At 42.8% G+C, this 23,708-nt stretch overlaps 2 protein-coding genes across 4 annotated transcripts in view; one reads left to right on the top strand and one right to left on the bottom strand.

Annotated features, from left to right (window-relative positions):
* The window catches only part of CPNE1 (copine 1), a 340,171-nt gene that overhangs the window by 105,441 nt on the left and 211,022 nt on the right, over positions 1-23,708 (top strand). The window lies entirely within an intron of this gene.
* Positions 1-23,708, bottom strand: part of LOC142208848 (rho GTPase-activating protein 39-like) — a 74,472-nt gene that overhangs the window by 10,279 nt on the left and 40,485 nt on the right. For 2 of the 3 annotated variants that reach the window (XM_075277609.1, XM_075277611.1), the window contains 5 exons: positions 18,668-19,907; positions 15,022-15,574; positions 9,315-9,407; positions 2,177-2,250; positions 392-591 (listed from right to left, as the gene is read on the bottom strand). In XM_075277609.1, the coding sequence (XP_075133710.1) occupies positions 392-591; positions 2,177-2,250; positions 9,315-9,407; positions 15,022-15,574; positions 18,668-19,907 (2,160 nt within the window). The remainder of the gene's footprint in view (positions 1-391; positions 592-2,176; positions 2,251-9,314; positions 9,408-15,021; positions 15,575-18,667; positions 19,908-23,708) is intronic. The other variant, XM_075277610.1, reaches the window with a different exon arrangement.

Here is a 23,708-nt window from a genome sequence, read left to right as displayed (position 1 = left end):
CACTACAAACCTATACATCAATGTACACTGCGCTGTATTTTCCCTATAGGTCAGGTTTACACAGCAGTATATTGGTGTGTAGTTTACATAAGTACGGAGAGGGCCCACTCCGAACAAAAACTGATGCAAAATGCCGACCTACATACTGATACATAATTGATCATTATTGATTAGAGATGAGCGAACACTATTAGAAACAGCCGTTCCGAATAGCACGCTCCCATAGAAATGAATGGAAGCGACCAGCATGCAGACTTTGCCGGCGGTCGGTCGCTTAACCCCCCGGGTGCCGGCTACGTCCATTCATTTCTATGGGAGCGTGCTATTCGGAACGGCTGATAGTAATAGTGTTCGCTCATCTCTATTATTGATACATTATTGTGAAACGCACCTGAATATTCCTTCTGTCCTTTCACCTCCCAGCACTAAAACCTGCTGTGAGAGCTGAGTCTGCACCCAGGGCAGCCGGCGATCAGGATATACATCTCTCTGCCTCTCCATGATCTCCTCCAGAGAGCTCCCAAACAGAGAAGGGGTGAGGATGGCTTGTCGAGCTTGCTCAATTTCCTCCAGTGTTGGCTTCCTCAAACCCTAAGAGAATAAAAAACGTTAACTAAAAAGAATATATAGTTTCGTCCAGTATCTCCTGGCAGGTCCAGTGACACAAGTGAATAGCAAACTGAGCTACAACATTCAACAGGCAGAAATCTGTCATAATACAAGATAAACACATCGCCTGTGACTTTATTTTAATAGTTCATCAACTAATCAAGTCACAAAACAAACTGAGAAATGTATATCACATCAATATTTGGTGTGACCTTTACCTTTAGGAGGAGTCCTGGAAGTGATGATATGGCCCCCACAGATATAGCCCTGATCTCATCATCATCTAGTCTGTCTGGGATGACATGGAGAGACAGACGGATTGGATCGAGCCTAAATCCACTGTGCTTAGTTCTCCTAGATGGCAGGAACCTCCCTGACAAGTTCTGCCAAACTCGGAGAAGAATTGATGCAAGGCAAAGGTAACGCCAAATATTGACGCGGTTTACGTTTCTCTTTCTTCATTCACTTCATTTTGACAAAAACAAAACACTATTATTTAGGAACCTAATGCTTGGTGTCAGGTGATATTATTGTATTATATTTTATTTTCTGTCTTATTTCCCTGCAGAATGAAGAGAATTCCCAGACCAGGCCCTTTCCAGGTAAGATAAAGCCATATATATATATATATATTGATCATCCTGAGAACAGTGAAGTGAGGACATGGAATAATAAACATCACACAGGGTCTCGGCCATCCCCGGCTTCCCAATGTGTGGATGTTTTCATCCTCTGGTTTATTTGCTGGTGACAGCAGCACTTCTACATTTGGCAGGAACAGCTGGGAGACAAACCCCTGCTGTTATTTAATGGCATGTCCTTACATGGGGATGTTAAAATCCACAATGAAACCCCAAGCAAAATAAATCAAAAGAATAAAACCGCAGCTCGTGTAGGGAAAAGAGCCCAGTGGAGGTGATGCCAGGAGACAAAGACATGGCCGTCCCCTAGAGCTTCACTGGGACATTATTTCTGTTTACTGAGACATTTGTGAGCAGACTGGAGGCCAGACATTGTTTCCTCATCTAAACAGTATATAGTAATTCTCGTATACGTACAGTATGTGTCAGAGGGACTGGATTAGAAGAGCACGGAGTATGGAAACCTCTAACCTCCGTACATATATATGGGCTCCTGCTTATTTACTGCTTTTGTAAATAGAAATTATACATAAATATTCTATCTATCTATCTATCTATCTATCTATCTATCTATCTATCTATCTATCTATCTATCCATCCATCCATCCATCCATCTATCTATCTATCTGATATCTATCTATCTGATATCTATCTATCTATCTATCTATCTATCTATCTATCTATCTATCTATCTATCTATCTCATATCTATCTATCTATCTATCTATCTATCTATCTATCTATCTATCTATCTATCTCATATTTGTCTGTTCAGAAAAACCCAAATATACTGTAGGGCACTTTATAGTCATTGGCTTTGCCTTTGATAGAACACACTAATATCTATTGAGACGTATTGACATTAGGTGACTGATGTTTTTAATGGATGTAAAGGGTCATGTTTAATTCCCTCTAGAAGCGTCTTACCTTCTTTCCTCCAGTTACTGCGACTTTTTGCAGTTTTCGGTAACAATATTTAGCGTAGGTGCTGATGGGGAGACCTGGAAGGTAAAACAGCAAAAGGGACTTTAGGCAATAGTCATCAGTAGGAGAGGTTGCCATCAAATTGTACTTTTAAGTAAAATAAAGACAATATCTCATCATTTTGGGGTAACGCCTTCACCAATGTACAGTATAATGCATCCACCTGAGGACACCTTAGCGTACCGGAGTATAGGGACATGTTCACAAAGGACAATGTTTTACAAATACGCAAGAGTTCTTTACTGAAAGCTAAAATCATCGCTCTCTATATGTAGTGAACAAAAGTGGACCTGTCTGAGGTCACATTCATGATAGGTCCAAATGTATCACGTAACAAAAGTCACATAGAAAATCACTAAAGCCATAGGAAGTCATGTACATGTTTATGTTGCAGTAGCCATGTGTCTGAATCCTTGCCTACACGTGGCCGCCAATGATCACATGACTATACCACATAATCGTGCAGTCAGAGAGGTTTTACGGCTACCCGAGCGCGCTCCCTTAATAAGCTCCGCTCCCTTGACAACCCATTTTTGTTAGGCATTACACAGGGTAAAGGATGAGACCATCGAGGGAATGGTTTATCTCCCAGAGGTGTCTTACTTATGGATAAGACTAAGTTTGTTGATATCCTAAGTCATGTTTTAAGGCCACTTAAAGGGATGGAGATTGATTTAAAAGGGTTTGTCCAGGAATTAGAAATGTATGGCCTATCCTTAAATATCTGATGTGTGAGGGGCTGACGGGGCCACTTTAGATGATCGCACTATACGAGACATGGAGCCAGGCTCTATATAGAGGTGCCAGTGCTGGAGCTTTAGTAGCTTGGGCTCTGGGCCATTATACAGGGACCTGAACCAACTCTTTCTCCATGTTACGGACATAGGAAGCGGCCCCATACAGCTATCCATGCTGGGGCTGCTTGTCATCACCCATTAATCTGATGTTTATAGCCTATGCTATGGATTTCTAATTCCTGGACAACCCCTTTAAAGAGCATCTCTCCAATAGGTAGGACTAGAGAGCCATCTTCCTCCAAGGACTTCCTGGCCCCTAAAATTCCCAAAGCTAACTCAGCGGTCTCCACAAAGAGAAACCCCTTAGACTGGGTCACAAATCAATGAGACCTCCCAACTAGTAACTCAGAAAAGCCGTGTAATATACACTCACCGGCCACTTTATTAGGTACACCTGTCCAACTGCTCGTTAACACTTCATTTCTAATCAGCCAATCACATGGCGGCAACTCAGTGCATTTCGGCATGTAGACATGGTCAAGACAATCTCCTGCAGTTCAAACCGAGCATCAGTATGGGGAAGAAAGGTGATTTGAGTGCCTTTGAACGTGGCATGGTTATTGGTGCCAGAAGGGCTGGTCTGAGTATTTCAGAAACTGCTGATCTACTGGGATTTTCACGCACAACCATCTCTAGGGTTTACAGAGAATGGTCCGAAAAAGAAAAAACATCCAGTGAGCGGCAGTTCTGTGGGCGGAAATGCGTTGTTGATGCCAGAGGTCAGAGGAGAATGGCCAGACTGGTTCGAGCTGATAGAAAGGCAACAGTGACTCAAATAGCCACCCGTTACAACCAAGGTAGCCAGAAGAGCATCTCTGAACGCCGCACAGTATGTCAAACTTTGAGGCTACAGATGGGCTACAGCAGCAGAAGACCACACCGGGTGCCACTCCTTTCAGCTAAGAACAGGAAACTGAGGCTACAATTTGCACAAGCTCATCGAAATTGGACAAATGAAGATTGGAAAAACGTTGCCTGGTCTGATGAGTCTCGATTTCTGCTGCGACATTCGGATGGTAGGGTCAGAATTTGGCGTCAACAACATGAAAGCATGGATCCATCCTGCCTTGTATCAACGGTTCAGGCTGGTGGTGGTGGTGTCATGGTGTGGGGAATATTTTCTTGGCACTCTTTGGGCCCCTTGGTACCAATTGAGCATCGTTGCAACGCCAAAGCCTACCTGAGTATTGTTGCTGACCATGTCCATCCCTTTATGACCACAATGTACCCAACATCTGATGGCTACTTTCAGCAGGATAATGCAATGCCATGTCATAAAGCTGGAATCATCTCAGACTGGTTTCTTGAACATGACAATGAGTTCACTGTACTCCAATGGCCTCCACAGTCACCAGATCTCAATCCAATAGAGCATCTTTGGGATGTGGTGGAACGGGAGATTCGCATCATGGATGTGCAGCCGACAAATCTGCGGCAACTGTGTGATGCCATCATGTCAATATGGACCAAAATCTCTGAGGAATGCTTCCAGCACCTTGTTGAATCTATGCCACGAAGAATTGAGGCAGTTCTGAAGGCAAAAGGGGGTCCAACCCGTTACTAGCATGGTGTACCTAATAAAGTGGCCGGTGAGTGTATAATGTATATCAGACCAGTGTACAAACCAGAATATTATAGCGAATGATCTTATCCATTGGAAACCATGCACCCAACAACTGTAACAATAGTAAAAGGAAGCGTGACAAGCGGCTTTGTCACAGAGCGGTAATTCATTATACCGAGCTGAATAGGTGTGTCAGCGACTGAAATAGATCCTTAAGGAACTGAGATGAGTCTTCTAAGTGGACACAATGAGATGCTGCATACCAGTGCTGTGAGCTCACTACTGGGATGTGTACTAGAATAATGGGAGAACTGGGACACGGCTCAATGAGGTGGTCTCTGGATGGCACAAACTGCCCAGCATATTTGCCTTATAACGGGTAATGTTTGTGGTTACCATAAAGGCAGCCATGACAACTCCAGTAACACAGGATTACACGCGAAGGCCTCAATGTAGAATACACTCCGGACAGTAAAGGCCTCACAAGAGCGCAGTGGTCTGGTGAATAATGGCAAAGAGTGTTAAGGAGGAAAGTTGTGTGCTGTGTAATATTAATGTTAATCAAATACATAAATACGACTAGTGGCGTTTGGCTACTGTTAGGTTCTGTTCATTTCATGCTCCTGCCTCCACCAGACCAGTCAGCAGTCATGAAACTACAACTCCCAGCATGCTCCACTCTCTTCTGTGGTAGTTCCTTGAACAGCTGAGACAAACAAGCCTGCTGGGAGTTGTGGTTTCACAAGAGCTGGAGTGCTGAAGGCGGCTGATGTATACCTATATACCTCTGTCACAAGTGTCTGACTATATACTCTCAGCTCTCTAAGTTGTCGTATGTATTGGTTTAGTTTTCAAGCAGAGCTAAAAAATAAAGATGGAAATGATAGCACCGCACGCTCCAGGACGGGTGTGTGATGGGAACGCTCTGGCTACAACTCATGCACTGTGTTATCCATTGTGCGGGGCCTAAGGGGGCAGAGTATAACAAACGGGATTAAAAATCACCAAAGAGACATTCACTGTTTCAGGCACTTCCCCTGCAGGTCCTGGACTAGGTATAACACAGTGGGGGGAATTTGCTAACCCATCTACACCGGTTTTCTGGTATAGATGGGTATTACATATTTGGTGCAGGCCCTTTCTTGTGCCACATTGTTCTTTATGCCACTTTTTTATGTGTTATACCTGCATTATATCTGTGACAGGTCCTGACTGCCGTAGATTTTGGTTCTGGCACATGGGAATGTATCTGAGTTACTAAGAGACCACGCACAGGTATGACCAGCAGGGGAATAGAATAAGACTGGCGTACAGAATGCCAAGCCTTAATCCCTTCCCCAAATATATCCGTTTTGCATAAAGGTTTTCTTTAAGAACACTGCAATGGCCCTTCTACCCTATCAATCTCAAGATGGGCGAGATCAGAAACAGATAGACCAATGGTTTTTGCCAAATTAGATTTTTTTTTGCTTGCATTTTATTTGAAAAGTGATTATTGACCCATTTACGTGAGACATTATGTTATTAAGTGGCTTTAGCCTGTGCACAGTAACAGGACGCAACGCAGCCATGTATACTACACAGCAGAACAGTAAAAGAAATAGGAGATAGAAATCCTAAAGTCCGTCATCATCATCATCTTCACATGTAATAAATAACAGAGCTGCTGTGAACACACTGAAGTATGTGGCCAAGTCCAGACAATGCCAGAGGAATATCAGCACACACCCTACATTTACATTCTGCAACTCACAAGGCAATAATAAATTAGGGCAACGACAATGACTCCATTTACAGGCCAGTTCTTCAAGTTCGGAGCCAGTCTGATCCTAAACTCTGGAATCCCAAATTCAAGATTAGGGAAATATCATGAGATCCAATACACGTAAATCTTATACATCATTCAGGTCATCTATGCAGTTAGTAAGCATGAGGTATGCTCACTGTAGGCTTATATAACCATCACCTGGTACACAAGGCCTATAGGTGTGGGCAATGTATATCAGACTAATACTGGCCATACACATTACATTGCCATCTACTCCACATTTAGCAAGTAGCCGTGACATTTTTTGTGCCTCCTTATGGCAATTAAGATTCTTTATATAGTTATGCTGCGATGGTGTGGTTGTCACAGTTATGTAAGTCAGGTAACATTGCTAAATATGTTGCAGTTTATAACCTTTCTATACCCAGAGAACCTGCCGACTATGGGGTTAGGCTATGACTAAGGGGTACAGCATACCCGGAAACGCGTCAGCCAGGTCTCGAATAATGGGATTTTAAAACACTTTTGTGTCTTCACTTTCACGTTTTTTGTTTGTATTATACTTACCCATTTTTACGCATGGAAAATTAAAAGTTAAATTTTAGAAAAAGGTCATCTCTGGAGTGCGGACTGGATCATTTTGTATTCTACACACTGTTGATTATCCCAGGAGTCCGGGATTTTTCTGGCCGTGCACCCGGAAGATTTGACCACCACATGAAAATTCGGTGAGCCACTACTTTACTTTTTTTGTTCATTCAAATATATAACAGGTCCCTGGCACCCCGATGTTTACATTTGCACAGTGCAGTGGGATGCTGGAAGTTTCTGTACGCTGTCTCTTCAGCTCTCTGTAACATCAGCGACTCTGCTCTACTCCTACAGGGTCATAGTGTAATGCAAAGCTGGATAGAAAGTCAGAGCAGCAGCGGGGGAGGTAGAGAAATTAGATGTCTGCAGGCTTGGACTGACCCCAGGGGAACAGGTGAATCTCCCCGTGGGGCTAAGGGGCCCCTAAACACTACAAGAGTATACTCATAGCACTACATACAAATAGACGGCATACGGCATCTCACGCAGCCTATGCGCCCATATAATAAACTCGGCAGATGGTTTAAACTACCAGTTTATTACATACAGATGCATTGGATGGCTGAGGTGGCATCTAGGCACAGGGGCTGGTCAACCACCAACCTTTCTCCTAGGCCCCGTCTCTCCGCTATCATTACGTGCGGGGTTCCCCCTCACCAATCATCTTGCTCGCAGAGCTAAGAGGGCCTTAATCTAAAGCAAGTGCTAGGTAGCAAGCTAATACTGAAAAAAAGAGGCGGGTAATCTGTATAGTGGGCCCCTAGAATGAATTCCACCGCGGGGCCCAGGTACCCCAGTCTGACACTGGACTTCTGGCCTCACTTGCTGTCTTCTGCTAAGTTAACCTCACGTTCAGACACAAGCATATGGACACATATGGAAAGCAGGTTCTTTCGCTTTCCTTAAGTTTTCTGACCTTCCGTAACTGGAGGAGACTGCCTCCTGATTCCTAAGTAAGGTGCGAGATACAAGAGGAGGAAATATAAAACTACAAGACTAATGTGACCCAGTCACAAGGCAGCACCAGCGGCTGCACCTTCCTGAACAAGGGTCATTGTTCATCTCCCAGCTGTAAATATATACCATAAAAAGCTGGGAGAAAATATTGACATAAGAATCTATCTGTTTGGTTGATTCCCGTCAGGTTCCCTTTTTGACCATCATTCTGCACAATAATACCTAGCAAAAAGAGAAAAAAAAGGGAACTTGACAGAGACTTCCTGTAAATGTGGGAAACAAAAACTGATCCATGAATGTGATCATTAAGGATCTGTCCTGGAGCAAACACACCGGGGCGCAAGCCAAAGAATTGTTTAGACTGTGTCAGAAAGAACATCTGCCTTCCCATGATGTGGAAGTTACAGACTGCACCCCGGGAGTCACTCCCCATAAAATAACAACTCTGCAGTCTCTTTTATCATATCTCCGAGCTGTGATGTTCCTCAGTTATTCCTCTTGGATATTTATGAATAAATGGACAACTGCGCCTTATCAAAGGAAGGTTCCCTTACATGGCTTCAGCACAAGTGGCGCTATCTGGGCGGTGTCAGGCTGGGTTAACATGCTGCATACGCAATGGGGCAGATTTATTAATACGGTCTGTATTAGACTAAACAGTTCTAATCTGCAACAGATTTATCAAAGTATCTGATGCGGTTTGATAGATCTGTCGTATTCTTAGACTTTCTAGTCGGACTTTACACCTCCTATCAGTTGACGGAGTTTTGCACCCCCTTTCTGTAAAGTCACGATCTCTTTGATAAAGGTGGCGTATAATATGATAGAAAGGTTTATGTCACAGATTACGCCGGTGCATTTTGCCCAATGTGTCCACCTGGAATCAGGCGAGTGCAGAGTGTTGTCCGCATAGTGTCTGCGACTGCAACGTATAAGTCTGTAAGGTTCTGTAATAATAATAATAATAATAATAATACTCACCTATTAAACCCCCCACAGCTCCAGGACCTCACCCCAAGTGGTCATTGCCACTGATTTCTTTATTCTCCTGCAGTGAAGACATGCCTGTACGTCCATGACACCACTGAATCCAGTCACCGCTCTCAATGGTCTCATGCCGTACATACAGGCTCTGGTAAATATTGGTCATTTCTATATTCTGCTGTCAGACAAGTATTTTGTTTTTTAAACCTGAACAAGCCCTGTAAAATAACTTTTATGTGTATATTGTCCCTATGATCAAACGCATGCGGTTACAAGTTAGTACAAAAATCAGAAAACTAAACAAACAATACAACAGATAGAGGTCCATTCCTGGGTCACACACGAGCATCTTCACAAGAGCAGGCACAGACCGAAATACATCACCCAGGTATCAGGAGGTGAAGCGATTTCTGTATTTACCTTCCTCCTCATCCACATTTTGCTTCCTCTTTTTCCGGGATTTAGAGTTTTTCTTAGACTTCAGTTCCTGAGCGTCCTGAATCCGCTGGTGAACTGCAAGCAGAAATCATTAGTTTAGCTCCTGAACCATTGTGAAGATCGCTGGATCGTGAGATCTAAACATGGCCATGGTGTAAGACTGGGACTAAACAGCAGAGTAAAAGTGCCAATGCCGCCTGTATGTGCCGACTTGTTAGATTGTCCGGCTACGCTACAGATGTCAGCACAACCCTGGTGAATGGATGGACAGCCTGGAGAAGGATTACCCCACAGTCACTCTGGGGAAAATAAAGCCAAAACCGAGTGTCCTCCTGTCATCTTGCATTAGACTCCAAAATACTAATGCCCCTTGTTCAGTGTTACAATCTTCTGTGTAGGCCCATGTCTGCAAAAGTGTGAAGACTCCATTCAATGTAAGAAGATGATTTTACTTTTCTTAATTTTTTGAGTGACAAATTAAATGATTTGCCCCATGGCTAAAATTTTTTTTTAGGCTTCCATTGCTTCTACTCCTATGCCAGTGTATACTGGGCCCCCTACCGGTCTCCATTTCCCGATCTCCACTCAGCCAATCAATAACGTCCAAGAAGTAAAGACTGACATAGGAAGCTTAGGAAAATGAGTGGCAGGAGATTAGAGAAGGAAGGATCCCTACCCCCTAGGGATAGGGATTGACTTGTTAAAATAAAAAATAAATAGTACTACATGCAGGCCTATTTATTCCGCCAAAACAACTAACACCTCTGCAGAGCCCAAAGGGTCCTGTTAGAAGTCTATAAGACTTCACTGTACTTAGAGGGCTTCTGAAGATGTATAAGGTTGGCCATTCACAATAAATGTGTATTGGATTAACTCAGCTATTTCACTCGGTTCAGCTGAGTATCTGATGTGAATGGGGACCTCTTGACTTTTCGGCAGTGCAGATGCGGTGGGCGAGCGTCAGCTGTGTAAAAGTAGGACGAGGCTGGGACCAAAGTTCAGGCCCTGAATGAGGACAACAAGGATTCTGTGTACAGATGGTTAAGTTCATGGAAATTGTGAGGAAATGAACACAAAGCACATCAGAACATTATCCATTGTGTAATGAAAAGTTATGTAAAGGGAACCTTTTAGGTGACTGAGCCCCTGAACAAGCTCCAGCATGTCTAGCACAATGTGAAGAGCTTTGTTACCATATACCCCAATAAGCAGGTTAGTCCTGAAAAGTGTCTGATGTTAATACACAAGTAACTAGTAATGGGGGCAGAGACTGGGTCGGTAAGGAATGGCTGACATAGTCCTAAGCTTTGGTATGAATCTGCGGCCTCCTGAATGCATCCGGAAATCTGGCACATGTGTCAGTCCAGCTGCCATAGTGCTTCAGCCTCAGGAGACTCGTGCACACGTGCCGCCTCCTGAAGTCAGATGTACATTCTCCCATCTTGGAGAAAATAATCCAATATATCACAGGAGATGACAGAAGAGCCCAGGAGGATCACACCTCACATCCAATGGGGTGCCACAGCTTGACTAGATCTAGTCCCTCTATGACTAGTTACTGGGATACTTGCATTTGGCAAAATATGCTGCATAAATTATGCTAAACATGCTGAGGCTCATCTAAGGGGTCAAAAAGACTTGACAGGTTCCCTTTAAAGGGAGTGTGTAAAGTCCAAAATGGCTCCCTAGTTAATAATAGTGCCAGGTAGAGGCCTTAAATACTGTACCTACCTCTGTGGTTACAAACTGATGAAGCAATGCAGAGATAATCATCTATTTATGGAAATACAAAATCAGCCTTCAAGTGCACCAGGGGCGGAGTCTGACTACTAGATTTGGCTACCGACCGCCATGAGGCCGACAGAGGCTGAAAATATCGATCATGGCTAAAAGAGTGGAGTTAGGTGGCAATTGGCGAGGAGAGCCAAAGACAAAGAAGGCCCCGCCCCTGGTGCACTTCAAGGCTGATTTACATAACTATAAAAAGTGGATCATCTCTTCTATATTTCTTCTCCCATTATCGGCTTGCTACACATTTTGGACATGACAGACTCCTATTGTCCTAAAAGTGGACAAATCCTTTAAAGGTGTCCACAGATGTGACAGGTCTAGTTATGTGGTTATTGTATGTGCTCAGTAACATTTACGTCTTCCTCTATACATGTGAGCATTACAGTACGGGATCCTGAAGGTACATGGGATAGAGATCTGACATCCTTACCTTCTCATCCAAAGCTTAGCGCTGGCAAGTAGAGGCAGGTGATGATATGTATGTACAGATTATGGTAATGAAGATGTTAGGTTAGATCTTCACAGCACAGGTTTACAATGGCAGACTATAATCACTTGCAGGCATAGGCAGGCTAGTAGGTTAGTTGGATTTCCCACAATTTATGTTACACTCCGTGTTAGACTCACATAGCTTGTACATCATGCAGAAGTCTTAGGCTACGTAACACAATAACTAATATAAAACAAGCAATACTATAGCAATGGGTACTATTCCGTTATCGGGCCAGCAGCAGCGCATTTCAGCACCAGCTTTCGGGACAGCAGTTCAGTTCAGCAGCGGGAATTACAATGACATCCGAGGACTGCTGGCCCGATGCTTGTGCCCAGTAGCCAGTACATCAATGACCCCCCCTCCATCTCCTCCTCCTTCCAGTGCTGCCCCCCAGCTCTCCTTACATCTACCCCGTACCCTCTCCCCGCCACATGACTAAGCCGATGCTGGCCCGATGATAGAGGCCGTGCTTGTGTGTAGTAGGCAGTACATCGATCGATGCCCTCATCCTCCTCTTCCTTCCAGTGCTGCCCCCCAGCTCTTCTTACATCTGCCCCGTACCCTCTCCCTGTAATAGGCCTCACCGTAAATCTTGAGCAATGAATGCTACTAGATAGCCGCCGGACGCTGCAGAAAGTTTGTCCCTCCGGCTCGCTGTAGCTCACCGTTCCTATAGTCGGCGTGTTTCTTGTCAGGGCCTGGATTGAGCCCCGGTGTCTTTCCTTTCGGTCTCGGTACTAGCGCTGAGGTGAGGCCTAGTCGTGTGGCGGGGAGAGGGTACGGGGAAGATGTAAGGAGAGCTGGGGGGCAGCACTGGCAGGAGGAGAAGGATGGGGGAGGGGGGTCATCGATGTACTGGTTACTGGGCACAAGCATCGGGCCAGCAGTCCTCGGATGTCATTGTAATTCCCGCTGCTGAACTGCTGTCCCGAAAGCTGCTGCTGAACTGCGCTGCTGCTGGCCCGATAACGGAATAGTACCTAGCAATGTATACACATCTTGTATATTGGTGCATTGTGCGCTCCAGTTCTGAAATTCAGTCTTTTATACATAGACTGGTATCCTACCTATAAACTGTGGTAGCCATGTTGAGTATGCGAATACTAGATCGACAGCTATTCTCTCCGACAACCCCATAAACAAGCACACTCAGATTGTCTGAAACTGCGTGTATTCATAAAGGGAGAGGAGGAAGCCTTGTCACCCTTAAGAGCAAAAGGATTGGACATGTTCAAATCTGACATGCCTGAGCCATCTTCCCTGCATGAAAGAAACCCCCATATACATGAGATCGTCCGCTGGTGCCACAAATGTTCAGCTGCAGTTCATCTGATGTGTTTGGACACCTCATACTGTGTAAATGCTTCTTATTTTGACATAGCGTTAATACAGTATACCTACTAGAAATATTATATTATTATATATTATATATATATATAATTTATTTTTTTACATCTCCTGGCACATGGAGAATGTAAGTAAAAGTAATATAGCAAATAAGATAACAAAAAAGACAACTTATTATTACTGCTAATAACAGAGAAATAAAAGATATAACAAAAATATGACGAAGGGGGATTCTGGTAATAACAAGTCATCACCAATCCACTGGTGGGCATCCAACCACTAGGACCCCATCGTGGTCGTGAGTAGTTAGCCTTAGCCTAAACTTTTCTCGTATGTAATGGAGGTCCGGATCAGTTTGGTGGGGGACCAGCACCCCCGCAATCAACTGGCCCCATGTACTTTAATAGGAAGGAACCAGCACTGAGCTGATAATATTGACCTATCTTAGAGGGGTTATCCAGTTTCTAATATTGATGGTCTGTCCTTGGGAAAGGTCATCAATATTAAATTTGTGACGTTCCCCTAGGCGAGACCCCCACAGATTTGTTGTTTGCGTAAGGTTCACCAGGCTGCTCACTTGCCATACAATATTAAGTGGCAGGTTTTGGTACTGCAGCTATAATGGCTGGTGGATAATCCCAACACCTTCTTTCATGAAAAGAATCTGACTTCTATATGTGAACCCCACTATCTAGATCTCCATCTCCATGTTTTAGGAGCAGCGCTCAGGCCTCCTGGAATGTTTCCTCCCATATGTTTGCTCCAGATACAAGGTTTCTATATAATTACAATGGTTATAAATAGTAAGAGACACTTTATAAGTGTATTCTTATGGCTAGGTCATAGCAGCACCCACATTACAAGGAGGATTATAGACGGGCAGCAGATTACAGAGTCTGCTGTCTGCCAACAACATCTGCACCATGTAATATTTACCTGTGGAACATAACATCTACTTTATTATACGTCTGATGGTGACAAACACAGAAAAAGCAATGGCAGGTGCTGAGGGATCGGTCGCACCTTGTCTACACGGACTAATAATATACCGAGCACATTGTACAGTGTTTGTATTGGTCCAGGAGCTTCAGTTCACATCTCTAGTAGAGATGGCTGAACTAATATTCATGAGGTTCTGCCCTCCACTTTGCTTTGGACCAAACTTGCTTGATATGAATTGGAAGTGCTACTATTATACTCTGGGGTATAAGTTGAGGTCCAGGGGGAGGCAAGTAAAAATAAAGGATTGTACTCCCCTTGTCTCACCTCTGCTGGGCATCCTGCGGTCCCCAGGCCTCTGACTGAGGTCACGCACCTCGGGAAGGGGGGGGGGGGTGTCACCACTGAGGCCGGTGATTGGGCATACTGATGTAATGACGCTGGGTCATGGCATCATAGCACGTAACTGGGACTCAGGGGTGACCCAGGGATGTGTGACATCAGTCAGAGGCTGGAAGAGCCCTGTAGAGGATAGCGGGGAACTGCCAGATACCACAAGGATATCCAGGAGAGGTGAGGCAAGGAGAGTATAACTTTTTGTTAAGTTTACGCTCTGTTCACACCAGCACTTCTACTGCATTCAGGAATTCCATTCCCCTCTCCGCATTTTTTTGGGTGGAAACTGAGCAGAAACCACATGGACCCCATTATAGTCTAAGGGGTCTGCTGGTTTCTTTAGGTAACCACTTTTTTATGTGGATTCGTTTTCTGTTTGCGGATCTCCCGAACGGAAACCTGAATACAAATGTGAACGGGGCCTTAACAAGTAATATGACATCCATGTTACAATAACTACAGCATCAGCGAGGAAGTATCTCTTTATTACCGTGGACGTGATCTACAATCGTAGTATTCATTCCTTATCAAACTACACATTCCAGCAATCCTCCCTTACAGAAATGTTCTTCCAATGAAACTAGGCAGATCAGTACGTGACCTAGATCTTATTTGTGGACACATTCTTTCCTACATTCAGTTCATATAATATGCAATAGAACGTTCTAGATACCTAAGAAATCACAAGCAAGATCAGTGGATAAATTACACAGGAACACTTACTGTTTTGGTCACTGGCGTCTTCCAGATGTCTGTAGATGTAACCTTCCAAGTAGGACTGAAACTTTGGAGATGGGGAGAAAAAACCCAAACTGATGGCAATAAGTTCCCATCCTAAAGACAGGCTTCTGTAAGACATGTTGTTAGTGGTCTGTCTGACCAGCTGCATGTACAGTTCATCCCGCAGACCTTGCACCGTCCAACATTTAGTCACCAGCACTAAAGCCACTTGGTTTCTGTCTGTCCGGCCCTGACGGTCTCCCATATAAACCTGCACTAGCTTGAACATCTCACAAGCTTCTTTCTTGATGACTCGATTACTAGTGATCAGCATGGGCTTCTTGATGGACCCGCCATTCCAAGACAGCATATTGGAGATTGAGATCCTCCTGCGGAAGATTCCCTGTGTGTGCATGTTGAGGTTCTTTGAAGCCCAGTCCGCCATGCTGGTTTGGGAAAGTGGTTTCTTCAGAGTAGTGTAAGGAAACTGGTACCCAGATCCAAAGGTTGCCTGTCCTCGACTGTCACATGTAGGATTCCCCTCTAGAGTTCCGCTCTGCAATAAGGAGAAAGGAGTTTAGAGCAAGTAGGGAGGGATTTTCTTATATTATCCTGGAAACAAAAGTCACTAAACTTAACTGGTTAGATAAGAAAACTAATAATATAGACATAACCAGTCATAAGCTCTAACTAAAAGAGAAAACAAGATCAGTGTAAATAAAATGTATACTTGTATCCAGAAATAGAGGATGTATCTCCAGCCAGCTGCTTATATGTCAGGGACTGAACAGATTGATGGGAATTATTCAGCACAACATTACTTCAAGAGTCATTGTAAAAGGAACAAAATAGAAAAACAACAACAGTCTTGTACTAGGTTCACACTAGCGTCGCCTCTGCATTGCTGGGGTCCATTGGGGGACCCAAATAACAGAGAGGCGGATGGCTAAATCAGTGGTAACACGTGTAACTAACATTGTCTTGGCCACTTGTGGTTTTGCCATGCTATAGTGACTGCTACGTAACATCTCAGTCTGCTTGTATATTAGAAAAATGTGCTAATAATGGATTAAAACTAAGCACATAACTAACAGATCCCCTAGTTATTTCCCTAAATTACCCCCACTGCAGAAAACCAGGATTGAGCTAAGCCTGGCCCTAATCCACCGCATTGTAAAAGAATTTTCACAAATAGGGAAGCGCTCTAATAATATACCCGTATACCAGACATCGGGAGAAGAGAAAAAACCTTCACCGACAAGGGGATATACTGTAGAATTTAACAGGGATTTTGTATGTTCTGAGAAATTAAAACATATGATGAAAAATATTCTTTTATTACATATGTGTTCTGTATAGGATTATAGGGCAGACATCTTGCCTGAGAGGTGAATAGCAATTCATTCATATGGCAAGTTTGCCGATTTTATGGTGGATTCCAAATCAAAATCAGCTCCTCATTCCATCCTGATCTTGTCTCCTATTGCTTTCAATGGGGGGGCACAGACTAATGCAGGTGCTGGGGAAAAAAAGATAAGCGCTCTGCTCGTCTTTCCTGCAGACTGGTCGAAACGTGTGCACATTGTGTCTGGGCCTAAACCTATGGTGGAAAGCTGAAGCTCTGCTTTGGCTTTCTGCCATGGGATGCACAAGGCCAAAAATTACAGAGGAAGACCACCTCAAATTCCTTATCACTTTCTGATGTGTGAACAGGCCCTTAAGCAATCACTTGGACCTAAGAAACTTCAGTCATAAAACAACCTATTAGCTTTAATAGGAAGGTGTTGTGGGCATACTCTGTGAATTGTTCAGGGAGAGGTGTGATCATCACCTAATGTAAATGAAGGATCCTGTGTTACCTATATATGGGTCTTACCATTCTGTGAGGATAATCAGAAGACTACTGAGAAGTGATCTCTACAGAACAGGAAGTAATTATCACACTATTGTAAGGTTTAGACCCCATGCACATGACTGAGTGTGTATCCGATGTGGGGCATGCATTACTATGACACTCTTCCCACTATGCATAATATCTATGGGGGCTTTCGATCCATTTTGTTTGATGAACAGAATGGAATTGGAGCCCCCATCATGTGAATGCATCACGAAAAGCATTTGGATGTCATTTGACCACATTCATATCCAACCAGCTCCACATCGGATGTACTCAGTCGTGTGCTTGGGGCCCTCAGTTGTCAGTATGAACATGGTAAGAGATTTCTATAATGTATAGATAGTGATCTGTTACAACACACAGACTTCTAGTGCAGATTATTTTATATACCAGGTCTGAGTCTAAACAAACTGTAATATAAGATTCATTTTATTAACCCAAGTGACAGATATCGGTCACCAGATGGATAATGGTTTGTGTAGAGGACTGTACGCACCAACAAATACAATGTCAGAACAAGATGAGATGACAAGTAAATGATGTACAGGCGGCCGGAGAGGAAGTTACCCTAAGGAAGTGCAGTACAAAGCGCAGGGAATGGCCAGAGACCTGGAAGGTCACCGCCGGCATCTCCATGTTATCATGACTGCCAGCTCACAAAAGAGCGTTATTTATTGTAATAGTTCTAGGGGTTTCCGGCTGTATGGACATCAATCTTACTCATCATATTCGGACATTCATTGGAACGATTAGACTTTCCATTTTTATTTTGGTCACTTTCTAGATTTCTGCTTCTTGTCAGTGAATGGAAACAAACAATGGAAAAGAAAACATTTGAAAAAGTTGAAAATGTCCAGTTTATGTGATAACTAATACTAGAGAGGATGTCTATAGGAAAGGATGTAGGACATAATAATAGCCCTTACATTGTTTCTAACGGAGACGTCCATACACACAACATATCCTGTTTTCAGCTATAACCAAGGAACTGATAACCGGCTTAACCTGAACATCTTGAACAGATAAATCTGACAGTGACCATAACATAAACTGTGAAAACCTGATGTGTTTTACCTTGAAATATTTGGTGTATCCCTCCTGCAGGGTAAAGTAAATGACCACACCTAAGGCAACAACAATCACCTCATGGAACAAGTTCAGCTACTCCGTACATGAGGCTGCGGATCTATCTCACCAGTGACAAATCTCAGGACAGTAAGTGTTGATATAAATTATCACTTTACAACACAGGCTTTGAGGCAGGTAATCTTACAGCTTACCCCCCAATCTATCCATACCATTATCCTCTATCCACAAGATTATTGTCAGTGGTCAGACCCTCACTGATGCTAAAAATAGGAGTGTTTACCCAGAATTCAGTTGAAGAGAAAGATGCCCAATTTCCTGGTGGATATAGATGCGCCCCTGCATTTCAATGGGTGTGCCAGAGATAGTTGACTGTTGTACTTTGGCTATCTCCGATGTTCCCATTGAAGCTAAAGGGATCAGAGGCACCTCTCTGTCCATCATGGGGTTGATTCACATTTCCCCACAGCTGCATTCTCAGGATCAGCAGGGGTCTCAACGATCAGACCTAAGATTAGCAATTTATGTTTGCTTAATGGTATAACCCCTTTGCACAACCTAAAATTTGGTGTTCACACTGTCAGTGTGCCAGGTCATACAAGGAGTGGGTTGTGCCAATTCCTATATGTCACTCACTGCTGATATGTATAGAGAGTAATGGAGTACCTGCGATGCTGTTCTCGTTGATTCTGTTGAGAGTAAACTTATCTGGCTTGTGACCTTCTTCTCCATGAAGTCCATCTTCTCATAGGTCCGTTTCTGTCGTACCACTTCGGGCTGAGCAACTGCTTCTGCTTTATAGTCTCTCGTCTCGGTTCCAGGTCTGTACAAAGACCTACTGCTTGACGTGAGGTCGTCCCTTGACCCCCTGCCCATACAGTTTTTTAAGGATTCAGTCTGAAAGCGCACCTTGTTATTGTCTGGGGCAATGTTTTCTATCATGTCTGTGTCTAGGCTCGTCTTGCTGCCCCTTACCGCTGTCGTTCTGCAGACTACTGACCTCATCTCTGCGATTAGTTTATCGTTTAGTGCATTGAGTTCACTGCTGCTGCCCACTGACCCAGGCCGTGTCTGAACTGTCCCTTGTCTTCTACCTTTCCGTTTCCTCAGGCTAGGAGAGGGTCCTGTGGAATAACCAGAGTCCTGTTGGCTCACCACAGTGGGGTAGTCTTGAGGAAGACTGTTTTGCCTGTTATGATGAGCTTCCATGTTTTTAAGGACATTAGCTTCCAAGACCCTCCATGAATGCTTAAAGCTGTCTTTTAAGGCCAACGGGCCAGGCTGCTGTTTAGGAGGGGCGTCAAGAGATCCAGTGGGAGAAACTGTCTGTTTGGAGGTTTGGTCAACATTGACCATGTGCTTAATATATTCCCTACCTGCTGGGCTGTATTCAGTAGCAGATGGGTTCCTCTTGTGTTTACTAGAATGATTGGGGTAGGGTAAAAGTTTTGGAGTCTGTGAATGACTCTGCAGACTATTGGTTGGAGATATTGGCGGTGAAAGCGATCGTACAGTCATGTTCTCAAAGTCCATCTCTGCGGGAGGCTCATCGTAAATCGGAGAATCTAAAGATGGCTCATCATATATAGGTGGTGGAGAGCCATACCTGGGGGAGGAGGGTTGCAGTGTCCCTGTAGGAGTCCTCTGTGGGGTTTGACATGTGGCCCCATTAGTCAAGACAAGACAGAATCCACCATTGTCGGTTTTCTTTACTTGCATTGATTGTTTTGCATCAGATTTTGCTTGCATAGAGGTGGCCTGAACATGGGCATACCCTGCTGCTTTGCCTAAAGAATTTTTTGGGTTGCTGCTCTGAAGAGGTGTACAGGCCGGAGGTACTGGGATCTGTCTCAAGCTATTAACTTTCACTAGCATGGCTGCCTTGGTTCCAGGAATGGGTTGCCACCTGTATAAAAGAAACAATATAAATGGTGTTAGCAAAATAAAACAGAATTATATTTTCAATACCATAATTGTGGTTAATGGCGGAAATACATAAAATACATTCAAGTTAGTTTTATTGCCTTATAACAATAAGCACAATCATGGTCACAGATTATAGGAGATCTGTAAAAGCAACACGAAATGTTTGCTTTGTGGACATCAATTTAAGTCTGTCTGTCTTATGGGTCTATAAGAGTTCTATGTATCATTCTAGCTCAGTATATATCATTTTTGTACAGTATATATCATTCTTGTACAGTATATATCATTCATGTTCAGTATATCATTCTAGTTCAGTATATCATTCTTGTTCAGTATATCATTCTAGCTCAGTATATATCATTCTAGTTCAGTATATCATTCTTGTTCAGTATATCATTCTAGCTCAGTATATATCATTCTAGTTCAGTATATCTCATTCTAGTTCAGTATATCATTCTTGTTCAGTATATATCATTCTGGATCACTATATCATTCTAGCTCAGTATATCATTCATGTTCAGTATCATTCTAGCTCAGTATATCATTCTAGGTCAGTATATCATACTGGTTCAGTATATATCATTCTAGTTCAGTATATATTTTTAGTTCGGTATATATCATTCTAGCTCAGTATATCTTTCTAGTTCAGTATATATCATTCTTGCACAGTATATATCATTCTGGTTCAGTATATATCATTCTAGCTCAGTATATATTTCTAGTTCAGTATATATCATTCTAGCTCAGTATATCATTCTAGCTCAGTATATATCATTCTAGTTCAGTATATCATTCTAGTTCAGTATATCATTCTCATTCAGTATATCATTCTAGTTCAGTATATTATTCTGGTTCAGTATATCTTTCTAGTTCAGTATATTATTCTGGTTCAGTATATCTTTCTAGTTCAGTATATCTTTCTAGTTAAGTATATATCATTCTAGTTCAGTATATCTTTCTTGTTCAGTATATCATTCTAGTTCAGTATATCATTTTCATTCAGTATATCATTCTAGCTCAGTATATCATTCTAGTTCAGTATATTATTCTGGTTCAGTATATCTTTCTAGTTCAGTATATTATTCTGGTTCAGTATATCTTTCTAGTTCAGTATATCTTTCTAGTTAAGTATATATCATTCTAGTTCAGTATATCTTTCTTGTTCAGTATATCATTCTAGTTCAGTATATCATTCTCATTCAGTATATCATTCTAGCTCAGTATATCATTCTAGTTCAGTATATTATTCTGGTTCAGTATATCTTTCTAGTTCAGTATATTATTCTGGTTCAGTATATCTTTCTAGTTCAGTATATCTTTCTAGTTAAGTATATATCATTCTAGTTCATTAAATATCTTTCTAGCTCAGTATATCATTCTAGTTCAGTATATATCATTCTAGTTCAGTATATCTTACTAGTTCAGTATCTCATTCTCATTCAGTATATCATTCTCGTTCAGTTTGGCGATCCTTTGACTATTGTATTTTACCATCAAATATGATATAGTTAAAGCTACAACCCTTGAAACGACACATGAACACGGAGCGTTACTAGACAGTCTCCATCCCTTACATAATGGCAGTGCTCTGTTCTATTTTAGAATCCCTGGAGACGTGAAGTTCATTAAACTGGAGAAACCAGGAAAGCTATGGAGAGACTTGTGATGTCAGAACAGCTCTGAACTAGTCCTTCACACTCGGCCCTTTGTGTATCCGCTGTCAGATTATGACAACAATGGGATTCTTGTACTGTTCCCAACTCAATTCTCACACAATTGCCTGGCAGAGGCTGAGCAGGGTGGAACCAGCCGAATGTGGACAACAGGAAACAGTAGCCTGATAAATGGAGCTGGGGTAAGGGCGACAATCAAGCTTTTGTGATGATACATTTGTGTTAATACCACGGACAGTGAGAGAAACAGAGGGGGTAGAAACACTGGGAGCTGAAAGTAGCTCAGAACATGGCTTACACCATTACCAAAAAACATCAAGTGTTGGTAGCAGTCATGTCAGGCTGGGTCTATGGAGATGTGATAGAACAGCATGCAGCACTATTCTTCTTGTTAAAGGGATTTTTTTGTCCCCAAAATGAATTTTCATACAGACAACCTACCCACCAGATAGGTTAACATACTGTGATCTGTAGGTGTATGGCATCACAGACCTGGAAGCCTAAAGTTACAGCCGAGGACGGGGAGCACATGAAGCGGCTCCTACTCATGTAATAGGGGTGAAGCTGCAGCCCCGTCCACTACATAGCGATGCTTCCGGGCAAAAATGTGTGACCAACTAACGGGATAGAATAAATCCTATGGACAGGTGGAGAAAAGGATCAGGTCTGGACAACCCCATGGATGGACACTTCAACCAAACCCAGTAGACCACATTATAAGTCAATGAGGTCTCTCAGGTACCATTAGTGTGACAGATCTAGCACTGCTGTCAGAGATTTTGTTACAGTGGAAACCACGCTGAAAGTGTGAACAGAACCTTAGAAAGATATCATAAATATTAGTGCACCTTATGAGTGTTATGGTCTTGATATAACTCACACTGTCATGACTTCCTTCTGTGCATCTTAACTAAATAGCCGCTCATGAATATTCATTATATTCACAGTCCGACGGCTAGGTATCATCCACACAACCTATAGCTATGCCCCGACTGCCCCCAGGATACATAATATAGTAGCCTCCATCACATTTTTATATGTCATATGACCTAGTATATACTGCTGAGTAGTCGATGACCTTGTCAAAGATGCAGACTTTAGACCCTGTAGGACCCCTTAGGCCCTATAGGATGATTAATGGGAAAAAGTGTTTACACATGAGCTTTTCAATGGAAAAACTTGTGGCACAACTGCACCATCTGAGCATAGGAGCTCCCCTATAATGTCTCAGATAGACAAAGGACACCGGTACATTTTATTTAACAAATGACTCCCATCCAATGTCTGGTACAGAAGACGTAAGCAAGAAAAATAGTCAGAGAAGCATATACATCTAATGGTAATAGCACAGGCAAGTAGTAAAGAGAAGAAACGATTAAAAAAAAAACAGAAGTGACAAGAGGGCCACATAACACAATAATGATGCTTGTGTAGGAAAAGGGAGAATTTATAATAGAAATCCAGAAAAAAAAGAAGAAAAAACGGAATGAAATAACAGGGTGAATCGGCTTCACCAGTGCGAGGCATTTATCAGAAAATAGACTATTACCCGGCTTTACTTCATCTGTGAATCATTTCAGAAAGAAAGTCCCCATTGTTGTCGCTGTCAGAAGAGCATTACACAGACTAGTGGCCTGCTGTGGTTGGCAAGTGAAGGCCGTGACCTCTAGCCTTCATCCCGCTCACATCACACGGGTGACACCACTTTTATAGGCTCCATGCTTTATTTATAGCAGACTGACAATGAGAGGCGAACGTTGTGCCGATTCTTCACAGAATTAACATTCCAACAATCCAGAGGACAAGGGGTCTGCGGCTCCCCTCCATGGCCAATTCTGGGAAATATACATAAAGCTGACCTCATGGGGCACTTTCTGTATCTGCCAGGGGTGTTAGTATCTTAGAAAATCATAGCACGACGTCCAGATATGCCTTCATTTTATGACTGGAGGGGTCTGACTTCTGGAAGCCATACCAATCCTGAGACTACAATGGCTGCAACAATAGCCCTATGACTCTTCCACCTAACTATGTAGGTAAATATATGTAGTCTTCTCTTAAAAGAGTTATCCATTTTTTTTTAATCTTAAATATAGGTCAAACATCAG

The sequence above is a fragment of the Leptodactylus fuscus genome, chromosome 6 (genome assembly GCF_031893055.1).
Source record: "Leptodactylus fuscus isolate aLepFus1 chromosome 6, aLepFus1.hap2, whole genome shotgun sequence".
Classification (NCBI taxonomy): Eukaryota; Metazoa; Chordata; class Amphibia; order Anura; family Leptodactylidae; genus Leptodactylus; species Leptodactylus fuscus.
Note: the sequence above shows the minus strand (reverse complement) of the source record. Positions and strands in the feature narration are given on the sequence as shown.